Source organism: Sorghum bicolor, chromosome 4 (genome assembly GCF_000003195.3).
Source record: "Sorghum bicolor cultivar BTx623 chromosome 4, Sorghum_bicolor_NCBIv3, whole genome shotgun sequence".
Lineage (NCBI taxonomy): Eukaryota > Viridiplantae > Streptophyta > Magnoliopsida > Poales > Poaceae > Sorghum > Sorghum bicolor.
The window spans coordinates 52,356,008-52,377,513 of record NC_012873.2 but is presented as its reverse complement, the minus strand read 5'-3'; the positions used below and the strand labels follow the sequence as shown (position 1 = coordinate 52,377,513).

Genomic DNA, 21,506 nt, shown 5'->3' with positions numbered 1-21,506 from the left:
TTTAAAGGAAAATGTCTACACAATCCCCCGAACCCCCACCTTCCAAACTATAAAATTGAATTTTCTACCCTCTAAACTTTTCAAAACCGATCAAATAACGCCCAGAACAGTTTTGGACGGTGGTATTGCTACAGTGACGATGGTTTTGTCTTTTATTTATTTCCGCTGAATCTTTGAAAATCATAGAAAATCATAGAAAAATCATAAAATAAAAATTCCAATTTTATAACTCTACATAAGTATATCTACACTGTAAACATATAATATGGTATGCTTTAGTATAAAGTCTTTGTTGTAGCTTTAGATCTATGTTTTTTAATTAATTGAAATAATTCATACCTGTAGTTTCTATGGTCCAATTATGGTGAAATTTTTATGATGAGCTAATTATTGTATGCTTGAGCTATACTAAAAAGTTTATACTCATTGGATCATATATGACTTAGTTATAGATAAAGCATAGATTTAACAAGCATAAACCTAAATAAATCTACAACTAAGTTATACATGATCTAGTATGAAATTTTTACTACATTTCAAGCATACAATAATTAGCTCACTATAACAATTTCACCACAACATCTATAAATTGTTCCAATCAATTACGAAAAAAACATAGATCTAAAGCTATAGAAAAAACTTTATACTAAAACATAACATATTATATGTTCACTATGTACATCTACTCATGTAAAGTCCAATAAAATTGGATTTTCTATTTTATAATTTTTTTGTGATTTTCAAAGATTCAGCGAAAATAAATATAAAAGAGACATGGTATATGATTAATATGAATACGATCCTAAATTCTACCCTTGTTGCTGCATACTCCCTCCGTCCACAAATAAACATACATCTCGCTTTACAAGAAGTCAAAAAAAAATTAAGTTTAACTAGAAATATATCAAATAATATCAATATTTTGTATCTGTAAATAAGTATATTTCGTGTTCAACCTAATGATACATATTACATACGATAAATATTAGTATATTTTCATATATATTTGGTCAAAATTAAAAACATTTGACTCTTTAGGAAGCAAGATGTGCATTTATTTGTGGAGTGGACAGAGAGATTATGTTCCTAAGAAGAATATCGTTGGTCAACCTATGATGAATGCATGTTAAACTTATTTTACCAAACTCTATACATTGAACATCACTCATCTATATCCTGTTGCATGATACATGGTACATGCCTGGTAGAGAAAATTCTAGGGTGTTGGTTTCAGGAATGAGTTAGTCCATTATCTAGTCATTCTTTACTTTTTTTTTGTTTGCTTTGTGGAATAGAAGATGCCTAGTTGAGAAAATTACAAGCTTTTTGGTTTGAGGAATGAGTTAGTCCATCATCCACTTATTCCTCACTTTTTATTTTGGTTCGTGGAATGGAATAGGGTGATGCATCATCACCTCATTCATGAGGAATGAAGTTGTCATACCAACTTTGAGAAATGGACTCATGATGCTTCACATCATCTAGGATGGAGTGGCTCCTCAAACCAAAGACCACTATTATGTCACCAAAATATTGATTGAAAGTGCTTTTGTCTTGAAAAATGCAAGATGTGAAATGCTTTTGATTGTAAAAAAAAAAAATGCAAAGGTCCACACTTACAATCTCCGGAAAAAATGTAAAAGTTCGAAGTTCCACATGTCAGTGAGTTATCATACTGCAATTAAAAAAAACTGAAACAATCAAGCAGGATGGAACAGCACAACAATTTGTTTTAATGATTTAGTCACACAACAAAGCAACATCCATCAATTGTCTACAACTCAGACATTCATCTCTAAGTGGTAATCTCTTTTATCCATGCACCTTTGATGGCACCTAAGCCAATCTCAAGCCTAATCCCTTTTATCCATTTACAGAGCAAGCTAAAATCACCTCTCGTCTAATACACCTATCATTTCTGGATGGAGTATCATTCATATATCTGAATTTCTGGTGCCTCTCAAGCCTATATGCACAGTCTGTAGAGCAGCTAGCACGCCGAAATGGTGAAAACTACCGCTGTGGTCTCTCAAACTTATAGAGGAGGATGTATATAATGTCCTGCCAGAGCAGGAGTATTCAATTTTGATATTTTGGTTGATGCTCAATAGTCAATACAATAGTGCAATCAAGAGTATATTCAATTTCAAGATTTTGGCTGGTGCTCAATACAATAGTGCAATCGTATGACCCTGCCTACATGAGAACACAGACCTAAAAACTTCCATTTTTTTCGTCATTTAATAGCTATGTTCTTTTATGCCCCCCAGTTCAAGCACGACTACCATATACTGCTAACAAGAGGAAAGCAGTAATTGAGGTGATTGGTTCAGCATAAGTTCATACCATTAATTTTGGTGAACTACTCCTTTTATCATTCTTATATATACTAATTATTATTAGCTTGTGAGGTGGTGGTGGATCAACTCATTAGTCATTCCATTCCATTCCAAACCTAAACAACAACAACAACAACAAAACAAGAAGCTAAAAGATGATTGATCACCGCATTTCTCAAAGCCCAATAAGTTGTCTTCAGTAACATGGAGACAGGACACTTACAGTGAAACTTCGTAACAAGTGTTACCTTTCATGCAACTCACAAGTTGTCTTCAGGTATAATTCGATCATCTAAAAGGCTCACAAACTATGTAGAAGACAGAGAATACCAGCTTCAAAAGGTTTTGGCCACAGAGCTTCGTGCTACACAACCCAACAGTAGCACATTTTCTTCTCTCAACGTCATAGCAACAAGGCATGCATGAATCCCATTAGGTTCATTCATCTTTCATGCTGTTGAATCCTTGCAGCTAGATAACCGGATGATTTGGAGGAATAGTACGAATAGCACATCCACCGTTCAAGAGTCTTCAGGTCCAAACACGAATAGAGCCATCCACCGAAGATGTCAACATGCAGGCCTTCGTTGGGTGGTAACTGATGCTAGTTACCTGCCAAAAGAAATAGTGTTAGGTACATGTACATTAAGCTCTTGCACAGCATAAGGTGCAATTCTGGAAAGAAAAATACCACAGAACTATGTGCCCTGAATCTTGCAACAACAGGTGCATCGACTAACTCCCAGAAGAAAATATAACCATCCTCAGATCCACCAACGACAAATGCATCATCATTCGTCAGACAGGAATCCATCTTGAAGGACTGGAAATATTATAAATCAGAAATTAAACAATGCACAAAATACTGTTTCTTTTGCAAACCCTTGCATCATTGAATCATAATGGTTTATTTAAGTTTTTCAGCTCTAACATGAAGCAAGCCATCTGCTCTCCTTTTAACGAATTAACCACACTAGCAGTGTTTCTCTACTTCATCCACTAAAAAATTAATGATGTGTCGTGGTTCACTATTTTACACAGCTGTATACACTTCCTCCATTCGTACGTGAAACTTATCAGGTTATAAGTTAAAATCAAGCCTTATGATCAATTTAAGTACCCATAAGTACCAAAAGTTTGGCAGTACCATAAATGAAGATTATTGAAGAGATACCTTGCACGTATGTCCCTTATACTCCTGTAACAGTTCTCCAGATGACCTAACAAAAGCAACAGACATCAAAAGGTCAATATTTTGTGCATGATGCCCCCTCTATTTAGTACATTGAACAGATGGCACCACTCTACTCAACAGAATGGAAAAATCACACACTTCTGTCTGTATCATGATAGAACGATAATATGACAAAAAAATGTACCACACGTACTTGACATTAATAGACTCATCGTTAGTGATGCACCTAAACTTGCTATGGAAATAACAAAGATGAAAACCACCACTTATGATCCTAATATCATTTATTCGTTTTCTCTCCAGACAGCAGCAAATGTCAATGATGAATGGGCAATGGGGCCATCATAATGCATGCAGACTCTCAAAGCACAAGAAAATCATTCTAGGTAATTGTGTGGACCAAAACATGAAGACATGGCTCCTGATTGTGATGGCATAGGAATTCAAGCATGATGATCTTCTGATGCACAGGAACGCACAAAGTAAATATTAGCATGTGATTTGTTGCAGAGGCCAAGAACAATGGTCCATTAACTTGCTAGCTACCCAAGAGAGTACAAGTTTCAAAACCAAGTTAACTTAAAGCTTTCTAATGTATATGTAAAAGAAACATGAAGCCAGCATGAATTTTGCACTATGATTCTCAAACATATTGCTTGAGAGACATGAGGAGCCTGCAAGTGCAAGTGTAAAGCACCTCCATGGCACCACCAACAGCAGCTTAGTGCAGCTCTGGAACCCAGTAATTGGATATATTTAAAAGAGCTCCCATGAGTGATGGTATGGCAAAGACAATAGGTCAGTGATGAATCAGGGACTAAGGGTTAAGGAAAAAAATTTGCTTTGATCGATCCATTCAAGATGGTAATGAGATTGGCAGCTATGTCAAGATGAGGAATTTCTTCTCCAGCCCATATTGCCATCATTGATAACCATATTATCTTTCCAACCAAAGCTAAAGGAAGAGTGTGACTGCACCTTCTAGAAAGTACAGGAGAATAATAATAATAATAATAACCCCATACTTGAGTAATGGGATTTAATTGCTCCAAAGTGCTAGGTAAAAGAGGCTTCCCTGCAATTATGTGCCCAGGCTGAAAACAAAATACTGAGCAGCTTGTAAATAGCACTTACTTGTCTAGAAGCCGCACAGTAGAATCTAAACAGTTAGCTAAAAGGCAATTGCTGTCATTTGATAATGATACACAGTTCACAGGATGCCCCAGATTATCAACAGTCTCCCTATTATAAGCAAGAGGAAAATGAATCAACAAATGATACAGAAACAATTGATAGGAGTAAATGGATTAGAATTCGAAGTACTTCCTTAAAAAAAGAGGGAACAGCCAAAGTTCTAGTTAGTAAACCAAAGACTACATGTCAGATATAATTCATAATAGAATAAGGCATCACCTACCTACCCATACGAATGTCAAATGCCCGGACAGTACCATCAACACTGCCAGCAATTATTTCTGTCTTTGTTAGGTTAACTGACATTACACTATCTTGAAAAGTATCAATTGTCTGCAATATGATAGAATAGAAAGCAAGTGTGTAAGACATCAAGAAAAGGAAATATAACAAAACGTGATGCATCTATGTATTATAGATAACAATGTAAAACTACCTGAATAGGGTCACTGCTTTGTGACCTGCAGTCAAATGCACGCACCGTACGGTCATAACCAGCTGAGACTACAACAGCGTTGTACTCATTAAACTTCACTGAATTGACCTATCGAAAGCAGAATAAATATGCTGAGCAGGATGAAAAATCTGAAAAATTAAAATCTATCACACAAAGACTATCAATTTGTTAGCATCACCAACAGGCTTTGGACCACAGTGTGCAATGCCAACTGCTAAATGCAAGTGAAACTATCAGATAAAAACACAAGAGTGGAACCACCAGAAGTATGGTTCAGAGCACTGCTTTGGATACAGCTGGTATTACAGCAATCAGCTGGTATTACTTTGTCCCAGGTGTTCTTCAGGTAGCATTCACCAGTGTTCAGAGCAACAAACAAGAATTGTACGACACAAGTAATAGAAGCACTATCACCCACACAATGAGCACGGAACTACTTGATTAGAATTTTGTAAACTGCTCAGCTCCAAGAACAATCATATTCTGTCGTGGCCACCAGAAGACGGATGAAAACTCCATAGAAAACGGAAAAAAATAAAACATCAATTGATCTAATGCATTACCTCGCTGTTGTGACCGCGGAACTTGCGGATGACGCGGCCCGAGGCGACGTCCCAATAGAAGATCTGTCTGTCGGCTCCGCAGGACACCAGTTTCGCGTTATCCCTGTCCAGAAACAAACCGTGAAATGAATGAACAGCAAGAAGCACTAGGCGAATTTCCCGTTGCCGCGTCTCCGGATCAGATGCGACGCAACGAAGGGAGACAAGGAGGTGGAGAAGGGGGTGCGCGTGCTTGCGTACGTACGAGGAAGAGTGGACATCGCGGACCTCGCGGGCGTGGGACTTGTAGGTCTTGACGTGGGCGCCAGTGTGAGGGTTCCAGAGGCGGAGTGTGCGGTCCTTGCCGCAGCTCAGGCAGTAGTTGCCGTCCCGGTTGAACCGCACGGCCAGCACCGCTCCCTCGTGACCCGACAGCGACCGCGCCTCCGTCCGCGGCAGCTGCTGCGCGCCCGTCCCCGAGGACGTCATCTCTTGCTCTCTCTCCGCCGCCGCCGCCGAGGATGGGATGGACGGAAGACGACGAGTTCGACGACCACCGGAACTCCGGAAGTGATGAATAGTGGGCCGGTGATGTGGATTTGGGCTGGCTAAATGGAATGTAGCCCGTAGCCCACGAGACAATTTTACCTGAATATACTGCTCCTTCCCAAGGAAAAATGGATATCGCTTTTTTTGTTCTTTAAAAAGTTTATTAAAAAAAGTTCACAAAAACTTTTAATTTTCTAGTACCTGTCACCACATTGTCCTCCAATTGGATTTGAGAGGGGAGTTGTAGTAGTTGTTTCTGTACAATGTGATGAAATGGTGCTGTCCATATTAATATTTTGTAAGTCATTCCAAGAATCTTGGAGAGTCAAAGCATTTTTATGTTTGACCAAATTTATAGAGAAAAATAATAAAATTTATAACGTAAAATGAGTATATTATAAAAATATAATTAAGGAATAATCTAATGATACTTAGTTGGTATCATAATAATAATAATTTTATCATATAAATTTGGTCAAACTTAAATTCTACTGATGCTTGATACGGCTTTAATTAAGAACAGAAACACGACAACCAAAAAGAATTCTACTGATGCTTGATACGGCGGCGCGCGGTCGCCGGCGTTATATCTTATACTCTTATAAAGCCCCCACTAGAGATTTCTCTCAACATGCAAGCTATCCACATCAACAATCCACTAAAACTTGCATTTATAGCCAACTAGCGCATATAATTATGATAGTCATCTCTTCATCTACAAACATCCATTTAATTGTTCATATTGATAACAATCCACTAAAACTTGCATTTATAGCCAACTAGCGCATATAATTATGATAGTCATCTCTTCATCTACAAACATCCATTTAATTGTTCATATTGATGTGTCAAATCATTCAACAAATTTCTTTTTAAATTATTTGAAATTCCCACAGCAACGCGCGGGGTATTCTCTCTCTCTCTCTCTATATATATATATATATATATATATAGACACACACACACACTCCGATCCATACTTGGCCATGAAGCTGCAGTGGCCGTGGCGGATGCAGTGCCATATCACGTCGTCGCTCATCTTCGACGCGGAGGGCCGCGTATTCTCCTGCTGCTGCTACTGATGATTGATCTACTAGGGTCTTGGGACGGCAGGCAGGTTTTGGTCATGGTGCCTGGGCAGCAGGTCGGATGGCCGGCAAGAAGCATCGTGGACCAGGCTGAGCGTGTGTGGGCCGGGCTGGGTTTCGGACTCGATTTAGGCCTGGGAAGACGAATCCTCTTTTAAAATAATCACATGAATATTTTATTTTGATATGTTTTTAAATGATAAATTTCATGTGCAACTATTGATTTGACACACACTGGCTAGATTGTGAATTTGCAATCTTTTTGTAAACTCCACAGAAAAAAATCCAAACTTAGATTAATAAAAGCCACATGGGCAACGATTTTTATACCAATCCGTGAATTTGTTTGCCACTAATAATGCTCTTGTGAAGACGACGAAAAAAAGGGTTCGTACTGAGCACTTATGCTATTGTTACATGTTTTTTCAAACAATATTAAACAGAGAAGGGTACTGAAACTTTAAAGCGAGGTGTTGACCCATTTATAACTGCCTCATGTTTAGAAATTGATCCTTCACCCCAAAAGGTTTGACAAAAAAAATGATAGTCTCCTTTGAATTAAGGTATTGGTTTCTTACTTTTACTAGGCACATGGGAGCTCTATTAACTAGTTCCTCTATCCCTTAAAATTTCAATTCTTAGAATCTATGCTAGTTAAACTTTTAAAGTTTGACTAACTTTATAGAAAAAAAGCATCAATATCTACATAAAATGAGTACCTTATGAAAATATATTCTATGATAAATCTAATGGTACTAATTTGGTACTATAAATCTTAGCATTTTTTTCTAAAAATTCGGTCAAAGTTTTAAAATTTTGATTTAAGACAACTCTAGAAATTAAAACTTTCAGGGACAGAGAGAGTAGAATATGGGGAGTAGAATAGAACAGAGTTACAATCATTTATGGTGCTTCAGCAAAATCACTTGGATTCGTTCGCTTGTCTTATAATTCATATTTTTTCTGCCAGTCAATAGCGTTTTTCTCTCACGATAAATCAGCGTATTTTCAGTCATGTCTTTTTACACTAGTGAACAGGCTCAATATGAATATTCCTTTAGAGCAACTCCGGGAGCTTAGTAAATGAAAACTCTATTTGTGTATTTTGGTAAAAATAAAAAAACACTCCTTCAAAAACTTGTTAAAACAACTTCTTAAAAAAATAATAAAAAAGATATTAAATCCTTCCCCCAACTTGTAACTTCCTCCATGACGTGATCAGCCTATGCCGATGAACTCTTTGGACTCACCCCAAACTCGTAAGTGGTAACCTCCTCTCTGGCCGTACCCCGGTAAAGCAAGTGAGCCCAGTATCAGTTGTTGAGCCAAGGGTGGCGGGCCGTAGAATTTATTTGAAGGTTGCATTGGAGCAAGCCCAATTAATAAATCCAAATCTCCAATAAAAATAAATAGTTCTGCTAAAAAAATAAATAAACAATTTGGAGTTATTATTATTGGTACGAGCATCATACAATATAAATCATTTGTCCTGTTGCAACTCACCAGCATTTTTGCTGGTGAAAGAAAATATTCCAAATTCACTATTTATTCACTATAAAAGATGTTCAGCTTGAGATACGTGTGACTGCTATATTTACACAGCGACTATTTATAGCAATCATCAATTCTGAATTTCCAATCGACATGGCCAGCAGCCCAGGAGAAGCTCGATCTCCCCAAAATTTCAGGAGATGGCGAAGCCGAAGCCGAAGAGGCCCGCGCCCCCGCGGCGGGGGTGGGGGTCAGGCGGTCTCTGGCGCCCCGTCGCGTTGGGCGGCGGCCTGCCGCTGGCTGGCGCGGCGTACGTGGGCGTCGACTACCTGCGGCATCTGTCCCCCGTTTGGCACGGGCGGCTGCGGCCGGCGCTCTGGGCAGCGCTGGCGCTCGCCACCGCCGCGCGCGCGCCGTTCTACCGGCGCTGGGACGCCGAGGTCCGCGCCGCTCCGCGGTTCTTCGCTACCATAGCGTTCATGCTCGCGGCACTACTCTGCGAGGCCATCTCCGTCCGATTCGTCAGCACCGTCCTCGGCCTCCGGTGGCACCGGTCAGTTCCTTTCTCGTGACTGATGCAATGCAAAACCGATCGACCAAATATTTGAACATTTTCGAATTTTCCTATACGAATGTGTGATTGTTGACCTTTACGTTGTGTTTTAACCACAGAATGTAGTTCTCACTACGTATATTGAATCATTGTTATTTTTATCGAAAATTTCGAAGAAGTATGGCATAGGAAATAGCACGGGAAAACTTGACATTTTGGACGTTCATTGTTATGGCAGTGAAAATGTGAAATCCACTGCCGTATACATAGGTGCTATGACAATAGTTGATGGTATACATACATAGGTGCAGACTTAAGTCTAGTTTCTTAATCTCGTATCTTAAAATTTGTATTAACCTGTGCCTTGTGGTAAAGTATAGTCTAAATGTTAAGGATTATGTGCGGCTGTACCCATTGTCCCATTCATACGTGGATGTTGGAGGCCGGAATTTTATATTCCTTGATGTAAAAAATACATAGCTGAAGACAAGAACTAAAGATATTATTCTGTTTCCATCATCTAGTGATTTTGTATATTTTCTTGTTTGTTGGGGTTGAAACTTGAATGTTTTCTTTATAGCATGATGCATTAAACCTTCACATGGTCATTTTCTTACGTCAGCTATTAGTGGTTTAATATTTCCTCCCCAACCTACAGTGGCAGAGCCAGAAACTTTTAGCAATTCTCGCTATGCAAAAAATGTTTACTTTGAAAAATACAGTGATTCTCTTTAAAGAGAAAATTTTCCTTTGCACTTTGACGAGCCTAGGTAGCCGCTTGGGGTCGCTGGACAACCTGGAATCATGTTTCTCTTTTTATCATCTTCCCCTGTGTAGTCTACATATTTCAGTGCAATCAATATTCTGCTCATCTGAAGCACTGGAACAGTTCACTATGAAAAGAGCTACACTAATAGAGATTCACTGTTAATAACAGATCGACTGCTCCTCTTCCTGACACTGGCCAGTGGATGCTTCTAGCATTGAGTGGGAAACTTCCCCAAACAGTGGTTGATCTACTGAAAGCTCGCATCATCACTCTTCATCATTACTTGATGTTGTTTATCATGTTGGCATTTTCGGCATTGTTTGACTGCATCAAAGGTCCTGGACTCGGGATAGGCTCAAGGTACATGTTCACTATGGCAGTTGGACGTTTGCTCCGGACCATAACATTTATTGCTACGATTCTTCCGTCTGCTCGACCTTGGTGTGCCCATTCTCGATATCAAATACCTGACCATCCACATCCTTGGGCACAGAAATATTATGCTCCTTATGCTTCAGATCCAAACATGATCTGGAGGGTCATGAAAGAGGATACTCCATATGGTCAGTACATTCAGCTTATTATCCTTACTGTTAACTGTATAATATAGCTACTTTGATAGACCAGTGTGAGCTCATTTTCTTTTCATCCTTCCTGATTATAGCTACTCTTCAAGATTACCCTGATGAATATAAACCTGACTGGGGATTGATGAGTTTCTTAGTAGACCTTTTGAGGCCAAGCAGTGGAGAGGGGCCCTCATGGTATCATTTGCTGAGGAAATCAAGTGGTGGTTGTAATGATCTTATCTATAGTGGACATATGTTTGTTGCTGTCCTAACTGCTATGGCATGGGCGGTATGTGATGTTTTCTTCTTCTCAACTGATTGGATTGTTCATGTCACATCTTCAAATTACCCTTCCACTGTCATGCACTCTGCTACAACTGAAATCAGCTTGAACTCAGAGTCATCCTATTTTAGATATGTTGTGCCATGGCCAAAACAAAATTGATATATAATTAAAGTTGTATTTGATTCCTTGCAAGCTGATGTGTTCTGCAATGTCCTATATGCTCCGTGACAATTACTGTTCAATCAACCATTACATTTATAATTCGTTACCTCAGAAACAAACTTATAGAGTGGTGTGATATGTATAACAAATGCTAAGTTACATTGAAGACTTAACAAGAGCCTCCTTTTTATTGTCTTGCTTAATTTACATGTTCATATGTTGCTCTTGACAAATATCATTTTAACACCTTAACACATTATTCGTCCACATTTCCTCACAGGAAGCATATGGGGGATGGAGCTCTGTTGTGATATGGTTCCTCGTCATCCACAGCGCTCAGAGGGAGGTACGGGAGCGCCATCATTACAGTGTTGACTGCATTGTAGCAATCTACATTGGGGTCCTCTTGTGGAGGATGACTGGCTTCCTCTGGTCTGCAATGGAAACCAATCGATCCAGAAGGCTCGCCAAGCTTGATGAGGTTCAGAAGAGACTATTCCAAGCTGCAAAGGATTCTGACGTCCTTGAAATAAGGAGCCTGCTAAATGAAGTTGAGCTGGCTGGTCAAGAAAACAAGGGCTTTTCACAGCGCATCATCTTCTCCTTTGCTGCAGCTGTAATTGTTTTTACCGTCTTGTTTGTTCTCCTGGCATTCACGCTAACCAATGACGGTTGATCTTTCTGATGTCCCACCGATTTTGATATTCAAATTCTATTTAGAAGACTCAGTGAGTTGAAAGTAATGGCTTTTAGATTGAACGGAATGGCGTTCCCTGGTTTGTGACTTTGTGTATGGGGAAAATATTTCACATAGGACCAGTGAGTACCAAGTCCTTTTGACAGAGAAAAGCTACTTACAGAAAACATATTATTAGCTGAATTGTGTAGATGAACTCGTTTTCAATAGAAACAGCTACTCCATGATAAATATTGTCAGCTCAACTATAGATGCATATTCAGCTCTTTTCAAAAGCATTCTGTCAGTTGATATGTAGCATAACTGTCTCATATTTTATTTTTTTAAGCACATCAGGTGATATCATGTTTTACAAGTAGTTCCCTACATCGAAATGGTCTGCAGTTCAGTTTGGTTTAGTACCCTCCAACTCCAGTTACCGTAGTGGTTGCAGCTTGCAGGCTGTTCTGCTGTATGGCATCAGTTCTACATTTCACTTGCTAATTTGTTTTTTTCTAGAATTTCCACGTGTTGGATCTGAGGCAGTTTTTATACAGCCCAACTTCCCGTTCTCGATGTGTTCAAGGCTCGCATTCAGGCCACTGGAACCTTGCGAAAGTATGAATTGAAATTTGACGGCCCTTACGCTGGCAACTCTGGTACAACTGTACAAGTTTAGCAGATGCTTATAGTGATCACTGCAACATTCTCTCTCTCTCTCTCTCTCTCTCTCTCTATCTCTCTCGGAAAATAGATGTTCCAATATTCGAAATTCAGTTCTTTAGCACGTCCAATCTAATTCCCCTTTTAATATAATGCCTCTTACACATGCTATACATCCTATGAGTGATCCTGTTCAGAGTCAATAATGCCCTCCAAAAACATCTGTGATCTGATAAGGTGATTTGCAACCTTAGCTCTGAAGAAAACCGACGATATGGACACCTGATGTGTACCTTTTCCTTCCCGTTCCGTCTCCATTCAGACTGGTGCAACCGGTGTAGTGTATGCAGCCCATTGGACTGACAAAAACTAACTCGCCGCCTCGTGGGTTCACAATGAAGGACGATCAAGACTTCTTCATCATCAATTGATAGCGTACGTGTTGCAGTTCTCCAATTTCCAATGCGCGTAGGGGCGTACAACCAATGATCTTGACTTTGCTCCTCACACAGCTCTATTAAAGTCCTCCTTCACAAATGATTTTCAGGGACGCCTGCTGCTCTCTAGACGTGGTATTAGGTACATTTTGAGTTTTGAAAACTTGGGTAACTACTGATAATATCTATGCAAGGCGTGACACGATTACGACGTCTAATTTGTCCCTGGTCATCAGTGGATCATTAGCTAAGAATAATCACCAAGTGGAGACGGCGGTATTTGACCGGCTGGTGGTATTGGAAGAGCAGACGGAGGGGTTCGTTTCGTTTGGTCCTATTGATGGATCTACAGGATCTACTAGCAATAGGATGAACGGGGTTTCGGGATAAAACTATGCATACAGTGACATTTATATATATGTGCATACACTAGATCTATTACAATTTAGTAGAAACATATAAATCAATAGTTTAGGGTTTCGACCGTCGTTGGCGGAAGGAGCAGATCCGGAGACGTCCATGGCGTGAGTGTAGGTGCTGCGCCGATGTAGATCACGTCGTCCTTCGGGCCTCCACCGGCACTGACCGACGACGGGGTAGGAGTAGAACGGAGGCGGCGCGGTGGTGCTTCCCGACGCCACTGCGCACTGCCGATCGGAAGGCCTAGGGTTTTGTCGAGTGGGGTTGTGTGCACGGCGAACTTCGTCAAACGTGCCTGCGGCCCCCACTCCTGTTTATATAGCGCAGCGCGTCGGGGGCCCACCAACCATGGATCGGTTGGGCGCCCCCGATCAGGGCGCGATCCAGGGGGTAAGAGGCCCCAGCCGTTGGGCTGGGCCTGAGATCAACCTAACATTCTCCCCCTTGATCTCAACTGTGCTATCTCGCTTTGTCAACTCACCCCATCACAAATCAGTGTATTGAGCATGCTTCATCTTGACAGTTATCACTGCTAGATTAGACAGCCACAAACACTTTTCTATTTAGAGATGAATTCTCGCCTTGGGCCCCTTACTATCCAGGAATCACAGGCTTTCCCTTAAACCCATGCCGGCTACATGTTCTCTGAACACATTGGGCGGTAAGCCTTTGGTAAGCGGATCCGCTAGCATCTTTTCTGTGCTTATATGTTCAAGACTTATGACGTGATCCCGGATTTTATCCTTGACAACATAATATTTTATGTCAATGTGCTTGGCTGCATTGCTTGACTTATTGTTGTGAGCATACAACACTGCTGGCTCGTTGTCACAATACAACTTTAGTGGTTTATCGATGCTGTCGACCACCTTTAAACTGGGTATAAATTTCTTAAGCCAATTCACCTGTCCTGATGCCTCATAACAAGCAATAAACTCAGCATACATTGTGGACGATGCAGTGACTATTGTTTGTTTTGAGCTCTTCCATGATATGGCTCCTTGCGCGAGAGTGAATACATACCCTGAGGTAGACTTTCTATCATCTCCCGCGTAATCAGAATCTGAATACCCTACTATTTGTAGGTCATCAGATCTTCTATAGGTTAACATGAGCCCTTTCGTGCCTTGCAAGTACCTTAAGACTTTCTTTACTAGATTCCAGTGTTCCATACCTGGATTACTTTGATATCTACCAAGTAACCCGGTCACAAAGGCCAGGTCTGGGCGTGTGCACACTTGAGCATACTGTAAGCTTCCGACAGCTGAAGCGTATGGAACGGCTTGCATGCGATCGCGCTCGAACTTGCTCTTGGGACATTGATGTTCCCCATACTTGTCACCTTTTACAATAGGAGCAGGTGAAGGTCTACACTTATGCATATTGAATTTCTTCAATATTTTCTCTATATATGCCTCTTGGGACAATCCCAATACCCCTCGACTTCTATCTCGGTGAATCTTTATGCCCAAGACAAAAGAAGCTTCACCTAAGTCTTTCATATCGAAATTTGAGGACAAAAATCTCTTGGTTTCCTGCAGTAGAGTGACATCACTACTGGCTAGTAGAATGTCATCTACATACAGTACTAGGAAAATGTATTTCCCATTCTTAAACTTTGCATATACGCAATTGTCCTCAACGTTCTCTGTAAACCCAAACTTTCTGATTGTCTTATCAAACTTTAGATACCACTGCCTGGATGCTTGCTTTAATCCATAAATGGATTTCTTCAGGCGACAGCCCATTCTTTCTTTGCCTGTCACAACAAAACCTTTCGGTTGTGCCATGTATACTCTTTCTTCTAGATCCCCATTGAGGAAAGCTGTCTTCACATCCATTTGATGCAATTCTAGATCAAAATGTGCCACTAGGGCCATTATGATTCTAAAAGAGTCCTTGCTCGAGACGGGAGAGAATGTTTCATTATAATCTATCCCTTCTCGCTGAGTAAAACCCTTGGCTACCAGTCTTGCTTTGTACCTTTCTATGTTCCCTTTGGAGTCACGTTTCACCTTGTAGACCCATTTGCAGCCTACTGTTTTGGCTCCTTCAGGAATTTTCTCTAGGTCCCAAACTTTATTGGTACTCATAGACTTTAATTCATCTTCCATGGCTTCTTGCCACTTAGATGCTTCGGTGCTCCTCATGGCTTCTTCAAATGAAGTGGGTTCATCCTCCATCTGAACTTCTTCGCATTCATAGACTATATAGTCATCTGGAATAGGAGACTTTCTCGCTCTTTGAGGTCTGCCAGAAGTTTCTGCTACTGGCATTTCTTCTTGAGGTTGCTCTTGTTGGGGCTGTTGTTCTTCGACTATGGGTTCATTCGGCTCCTGAGGGACAGGTTCCAAATTGGCCATAGGCGAAAAAGCAGCAGGTGTTGTCACTACTGGTGTAGATCCAACAACAACAGGCAGCGTAAAGTAGGGTTCTTGCACCATAGGAATGGGCACGAACACCCGCTTCTCTTCAAGGTTAATTTCTCGCGCTGCCTTGCTCCCCCTGATCATCTGATCTTCTAGAAAACTAGCGTGTCTCGTTTCCACAAACTTGGTATGTCTACCAGGGCAGTAGAAACGATAACCTTTCGACTTTTCTGGATAGCCAATGAAATGACAACTTACTGTTTTGGGGTCTAGCTTTCCTATGTTTGGGTTAAACACTTTTGCTTCAGCGGGGCTCCCCCAGACACGCAGATGGTTGACTGAGGGTTTCCTGCCGGTCCACAACTCATACGGGGTTCTAAGTACTGACTTGCTTGGAACTCTGTTGAGAATATGAATGGCGGTTTTTAAGGCCTCCATCCACAAACTCAGTGGCAGAGTGGAATAGCTCATCATGCTGCGCACCATATCCATTAGAGTACGGTTACGCCTTTCTGCTACTCCATTCTGCTGTGGGTCCCCTGGCATTGAATACTGAGCTACTATGCCATTTTCCTGTAAGAACCTTGCAAAAGGTCCAGGAACTTGTCCATAAGGGGTATGTCGACCGTAGTACTCCCCCCCACGGTCAGATCTTACTACTTTGATTTTTCTGTCTAGTTGGTTTTCAACCTCAGCCTTGAATATCTTAAATTTGTCTAAAGCTTCTGAGCGTTCTTTGATTGGATAGATGTATCCAAAACGAGAGTAGTCATCTGTGAATGTGATGAAGGAATCAAAACCATCCACAGATGTCACTGGAAAAGGTCCACAGATGTCTGTGTGGATCAATTCTAGTACTCCCATGCTTCGCTTAGCGCCTTTCTTTATGTTCTTTACTAACTTGCCTTTAATGCAATCAACGCATTGCTCTAACTCTGAGAGTTCTAATGGTGGGAGGATTGATTCTTTGACTAAGCGTTCTATTCTCCCCCTCGAAATATGGCCTAAACGACAGTGCCATAATTTCGATGAGGAATCAATTCTCTTTCTTTTCTTGCTAGCATCTGCGGGTATTGCATTCTCAGCATTATTACATTCAGCATTCACATTCTCAGACAAAGATAATAAATAAAGTTTGTCTTGTCGGAAGGCAAGACCCACACATTTATTATTTAACTGTAGCTTACAATCATTCTTGCTGAAATGGCAATCAAAACCATAGTCTGACAAACATGAAACTGAAATTAAATTTCTAGCTAAAGAGGGAACATAAAGAACATCATGCAACTCAAGGGTGAAACCACTAGCTAAATCTAGAGATAAATTTCCTATAGCTTGAACTTCAGCTTCAACACCAGTGGCCACCTTAATCTGTCTTTCTCCTCTTTGAAGGGTTCTCCCTCCACTGAATCCCTGCAAAGAGTTTGCAACATGAACAGTTGCACCTGAGTCAATCCACCATGTGGATCTAGCATAACTTAGATATAAGGATTCATCAACAAAAGTTATAATGTCCTCACCTTTCACTAGGCAATGTTTCATGAACTTAGGGCAGTCATGCTTCCAATGCCCTGTCTCATTACACCATCTACAGCGATCCGGGTCCTCCTGCCTGTGCTGGTTGTCTTGCTTTGGGTGTGCTTTAGGCTGTGAAGTGCTTCCTCCCTTGTTCTGGGAGGTGGAGGCATCTGGAGCTTTCTTGTTGTAGAATGGCTTCTTGTTCTTTCCTTTCACAAAGTTCACAGAACCACCATTTGCATTCTTGAGCCTTTCTTCCTCTTGCACACACATAGCAATCACCTTCTCTAAATCCCACTCCTCTGGCTGTGTGTTGTAGTTAACAACAAATGTCTCATACTCTTTAGGAAGTGAGTTTAGAGCTAGGTGAATGAGGAAACCATCAGCAAGGGGCATCTTTAGCTTCTCTAACTTGGCTGCCATGGTGCTCATGCTCAGAATGTGCTCTCTCACACTCCCCCCTGTGAACCTCATGTTAGTGAGTTTTTGGATCAGGGTGGAAGCATGGGCTTTGGTGGAACCAGTAAACTGATTCTTCACTTTCTCAAGGTATTCTTTTGCTGTCTCACATTCTGGGATGGCACCTCTTAGGCCCTCTGTGATGGTTTTCTTGATGACAATCTTGCACTTGCGGTTTGACTTTTCCCACTTGTACTTCTCAAGATCATACTTTGCTCTGATGGGAGCAAAGTCTCGCTTCCGATTAGCAAAAGCTTCATCGGTCTCATTCTGAGCCCTTTCGGGCTCCTCTGGCTCAGTGGGCTTTGGCTCCTGAAGAGCCAAATCTATCTCAGCAAGTGCTAGAGCAGCATCAAGTTCCTCGCGCCACAGAACATAGTTCTGTCCCGTCAGCTTTGGAATTGCACTAATGAAGTGCATCGCATTCAGCGCTTGGTCGTCGTTGGCGGAAGGAGCAGATCCGGAGACGTCCATGGCGTGAGTGTAGGTGCTGCGCCGATGTAGATCACGTCGTCCTTCGGGCCTCCACCGGCACTGACCGACGACGGGGTAGGAGTAGAACGGAGGCGGCGCGGTGGTGCTTCCCGACGCCACTGCGCACTGCCGATCGGAAGGCCTAGGGTTTTGTCGAGTGGGGTTGTGTGCACGGCGAACTTCGTCAAACGTGCCTGCGGCCCCCACTCCTGTTTATATAGCGCAGCGCGTCGGGGGCCCACCAACCATGGATCGGTTGGGCGCCCCCGATCAGGGCGCGATCCAGGGGGTAAGAGGCCCCAGCCGTTGGGCTGGGCCTGAGATCAACCTAACACCTATAAATACCTGTGCAGATTACTCGGTTCATATCCATAGCCACCCACCAGAAACTAAACTTGCATTGATCGCTCATCAGTTGTTCTGATCATCAGTTGATCTTTCTAGTAGATCGATCGGCAATGGCTGATGAGGAGAAGAAGCACCACCACCACCTGTTCCACCGCCACAAGCAGGACGGCGAGGAGGAGGCGAGCACCGGCGAGGTGGACTACGAGAAGAAGGAGAAGCACCACAAGCACCTGGAGCAGCTCGGCGGGCTCGGCGCCATCGCCGCCGGCGCATACGCTATTGTAATAAGCCTCTCTTATTGATATTACTCGCCTTATTTATGGTGTCGCGTGCGTTTATGTGTGTTGTGTGTTGGATGGACGATCGAGCAGCACGAGAAGCACAAGGCGAAGAAGGAGCCCGAGAGCGCGCACGGGCACAAGGTGAAGGAGGAGGTGGCGGCGGTGGCGGCCCTGGGCGCGGCCGGGTTCGCGTTCCACGAGCACCACCAGAAGAAGGACGCCAAGAAGCAGGGCCAGAGCTGAGCTAGGCAACCTCTCGATCCTGCAGTGATATAGTATATCGTCGCGTCTGTCGCTTATATATTGTGGCGTTTAATACTTATAAATTGCGTCGTCTTTGTTGATTGCCAGTGATTACTTAGACATGCATGTCCGTGTGTCAGGGCACGAACTGGCACTAGTAGTTTCCTGCGTGCCAGGCCGTATTATTGACTATTGTGCCCGATCTGTATCTCAGTGTTTTTCCCCACCAAAATATTGAAGCATCTGTTTACTGATCCGCTGCACGCAGCTAATGCTATATCCATCAGTCCACGTGTCGCGTTGGATATATGCACAGTAACGTTCTCATTTCGTGGCGCCCTTGCTGCAAACTAAAGGCAGAAGTATCTCAGTCTCTACCGCGGTGGCGCGGGGGCGCAGGCGCCGGCTCCGGCGGTGGACTCGGAGGACGTTGGAGGACCAAGGCGCCACTTGTCGTGAACTAGAGGGGAAAAGAGAAGAACAGGGACAGGGTAAAGTTCAGAAAGGGCAAGGAACTGAGGGATTCAGAGTTTTCAGTTGGAAACATAGTTTCTCATTACAAGCATAACCGCTTCCACCGTCCACAATTTATAGCTGCAGCACGCAACTGGGCCCAGCACATATGCCTAAAAAGCCAAGCCCACAACCCGCTAAAACATCTAATAAGGATGTCTTGTCTCAAAAAAAAAAATCTAATAAGGTATTGAAATGCAGAGTTTTGTTTGTACATTTGGAGTATTTTTTTTTGTTGCAAAGAACAATAATTTATTTTTCAAAGAAAAATAATATATTTCTTCAAAAAATTAATTTTCTTTCAAAACAAAAGAAAATATTTTTCAAAGCAAAATAATTTATGTTTCAAAGCAAAAAAAATGTATTTTTTCTGCCAATGGTAAAATGGTTATTTTATCCTTGACTTAACATCGTCAAGAATCAGAAAAAATAATATCATTGTAAAAATTTATGATAGTATAGTAGTTGAGAATAAATAGAGTATCCATTCTAAATAAAATTAAAAAATAACTCAACTTATTTCATATCCCATATAGCAAGAAAAACTATTATAATCTAATCTAGCAATCGATGAAAGTAATAAATGTGGACGCAAATCAACTCATTTAGATGGCAACCCAATTAAATGATAATTGGAGGATTCCAAGAAACAAATTTCGGCAAGACTTGCTCCGGTTGAAAGTAGAAGGGAGAAAGTTACCAAGAATATTGAATTTATTTTGAGCTTTTATGTCCTCCTCGTTAATATCAACGAACATGAATACATGATCTTCAATCGCATTTTAAGGCAATAAAGGGTGAACAATAAAAATTGGGAGACAAAATATATTCATCAAATGATAAGGAATAGTCCATTTAAACTCTACGTTCATGAAAGAAATCTTTGGATGGCTAGAGGAAGGTTTCAATAGCCTAATTTTAATTTTTCTATATACAAAGCACAACACTAGGTGAAACCGTTAGCACCCTAGATGACAAGTCTAATATCACTACTCTATGAATTGATCAAAGCAAGAAAAAAACACAATATTAGAGAGTTTGATACCACACAAGAGGAATGACACAAGATATACCCATGTGGTTCCGTGACTTCTCGGACACCTATATATGTCCATGTTGAGGCAAGCTCAAGGATCACCATCTTTCTATCAGGACTCAACCATGCAATGTTGCCTCCTCCACTTGAGGGCTTGGTCTCTAGATCACAAGACGCTTCTCTAAGCCCCGATTCTGATAAGTGTTGCTTTTTTGCCAACTCAGGTGAGGATGAGCACAAGAGCCTCTCACAATCACCTCATGAAAACCACACAATTTTCACTTGAGTACTTCAATAGAGTCACTGTTGCTCCAAGTTGTCTAGGTGGTGACAACCATCAAGAGTAACAAGAACACAACAAACATGATCACCTAGTGCCATAAGTTATTATCTCTCAAAGCAAATACACTAGATCGCTCCAATCTCACCAAGAATGCAATCACTAGCAAAGTGGAGGTGTTTCTTGAGATCTAATTGGTGTGTGTGTATAAGCAAAGGAGCTCGAGAGATCTTACCTGTCTAGCCACTGTTGACACTTGCTAACACCACTTGAATACTAGGTTGTCATCCCCAGTATGGCACTAGAGTGTACTATGGTATTTATACGCACACAGATAAATCCGCAAGCGCACGGATACCGTTGTAGCTTTTACCCGGTTAAAGGTTTTATCGTATCCACAGGGAAACGGGAGAACCAACTACACCCTAACTTAACCAAGACAGACAGGTGGGTGTAAATAGGAAATGTGATAGAATTGAATAAGAACAATATTAAAGGTAAAATGATAATGGGGGAATATAGAGTAGAGCAATCTAATATATGGGCGATAATAGGAGAATAGAGAGGATAACTAGGGGTTCTCTACTTCAAAGGG

The 21,506-nt window shown here is 41.4% G+C and overlaps 4 protein-coding genes across 4 annotated transcripts; 2 read left to right on the top strand and 2 right to left on the bottom strand.

Moving 5' to 3' along the window:
- On the bottom strand, positions 2,483–6,310 carry LOC8064246 (WD repeat domain-containing protein 83). Its single transcript, XM_002452195.2, has 8 exons — positions 5,993–6,310; positions 5,749–5,851; positions 5,165–5,272; positions 4,952–5,061; positions 4,669–4,776; positions 3,514–3,559; positions 3,031–3,162; positions 2,483–2,951 (listed from the first exon to the last, which is right to left on the bottom strand). Exons 1-8 carry the CDS (start codon positions 6,214–6,216, stop codon positions 2,871–2,873), a joined length of 912 nt encoding a protein of 303 aa, XP_002452240.1. The 5' UTR covers positions 6,217–6,310; the 3' UTR covers positions 2,483–2,870.
- Positions 9,041–12,122, top strand: LOC8064245. Its single transcript, XM_002453915.2, has 4 exons — positions 9,041–9,408; positions 10,346–10,740; positions 10,842–11,035; positions 11,475–12,122. The coding sequence occupies exons 1-4, from the start codon at positions 9,056–9,058 to the stop codon at positions 11,868–11,870; spliced, it is 1,338 nt and encodes a 445-aa protein (XP_002453960.1). The 5' UTR covers positions 9,041–9,055; the 3' UTR covers positions 11,871–12,122.
- On the bottom strand, positions 16,882–18,541 carry LOC110434464. The gene is made up of 2 exons (XM_021458557.1): positions 17,280–18,541; positions 16,882–17,172 (listed from the first exon to the last, which is right to left on the bottom strand). The coding sequence occupies exons 1-2, from the start codon at positions 18,208–18,210 to the stop codon at positions 17,126–17,128; spliced, it is 978 nt and encodes a 325-aa protein (XP_021314232.1). The 5' UTR covers positions 18,211–18,541; the 3' UTR covers positions 16,882–17,125.
- On the top strand, positions 18,564–19,336 carry LOC8064244 (abscisic stress-ripening protein 1). Its single transcript, XM_002453914.2, has 2 exons — positions 18,564–18,839; positions 18,930–19,336. The coding sequence occupies exons 1-2, from the start codon at positions 18,669–18,671 to the stop codon at positions 19,080–19,082; spliced, it is 324 nt and encodes a 107-aa protein (XP_002453959.1). The 5' UTR covers positions 18,564–18,668; the 3' UTR covers positions 19,083–19,336.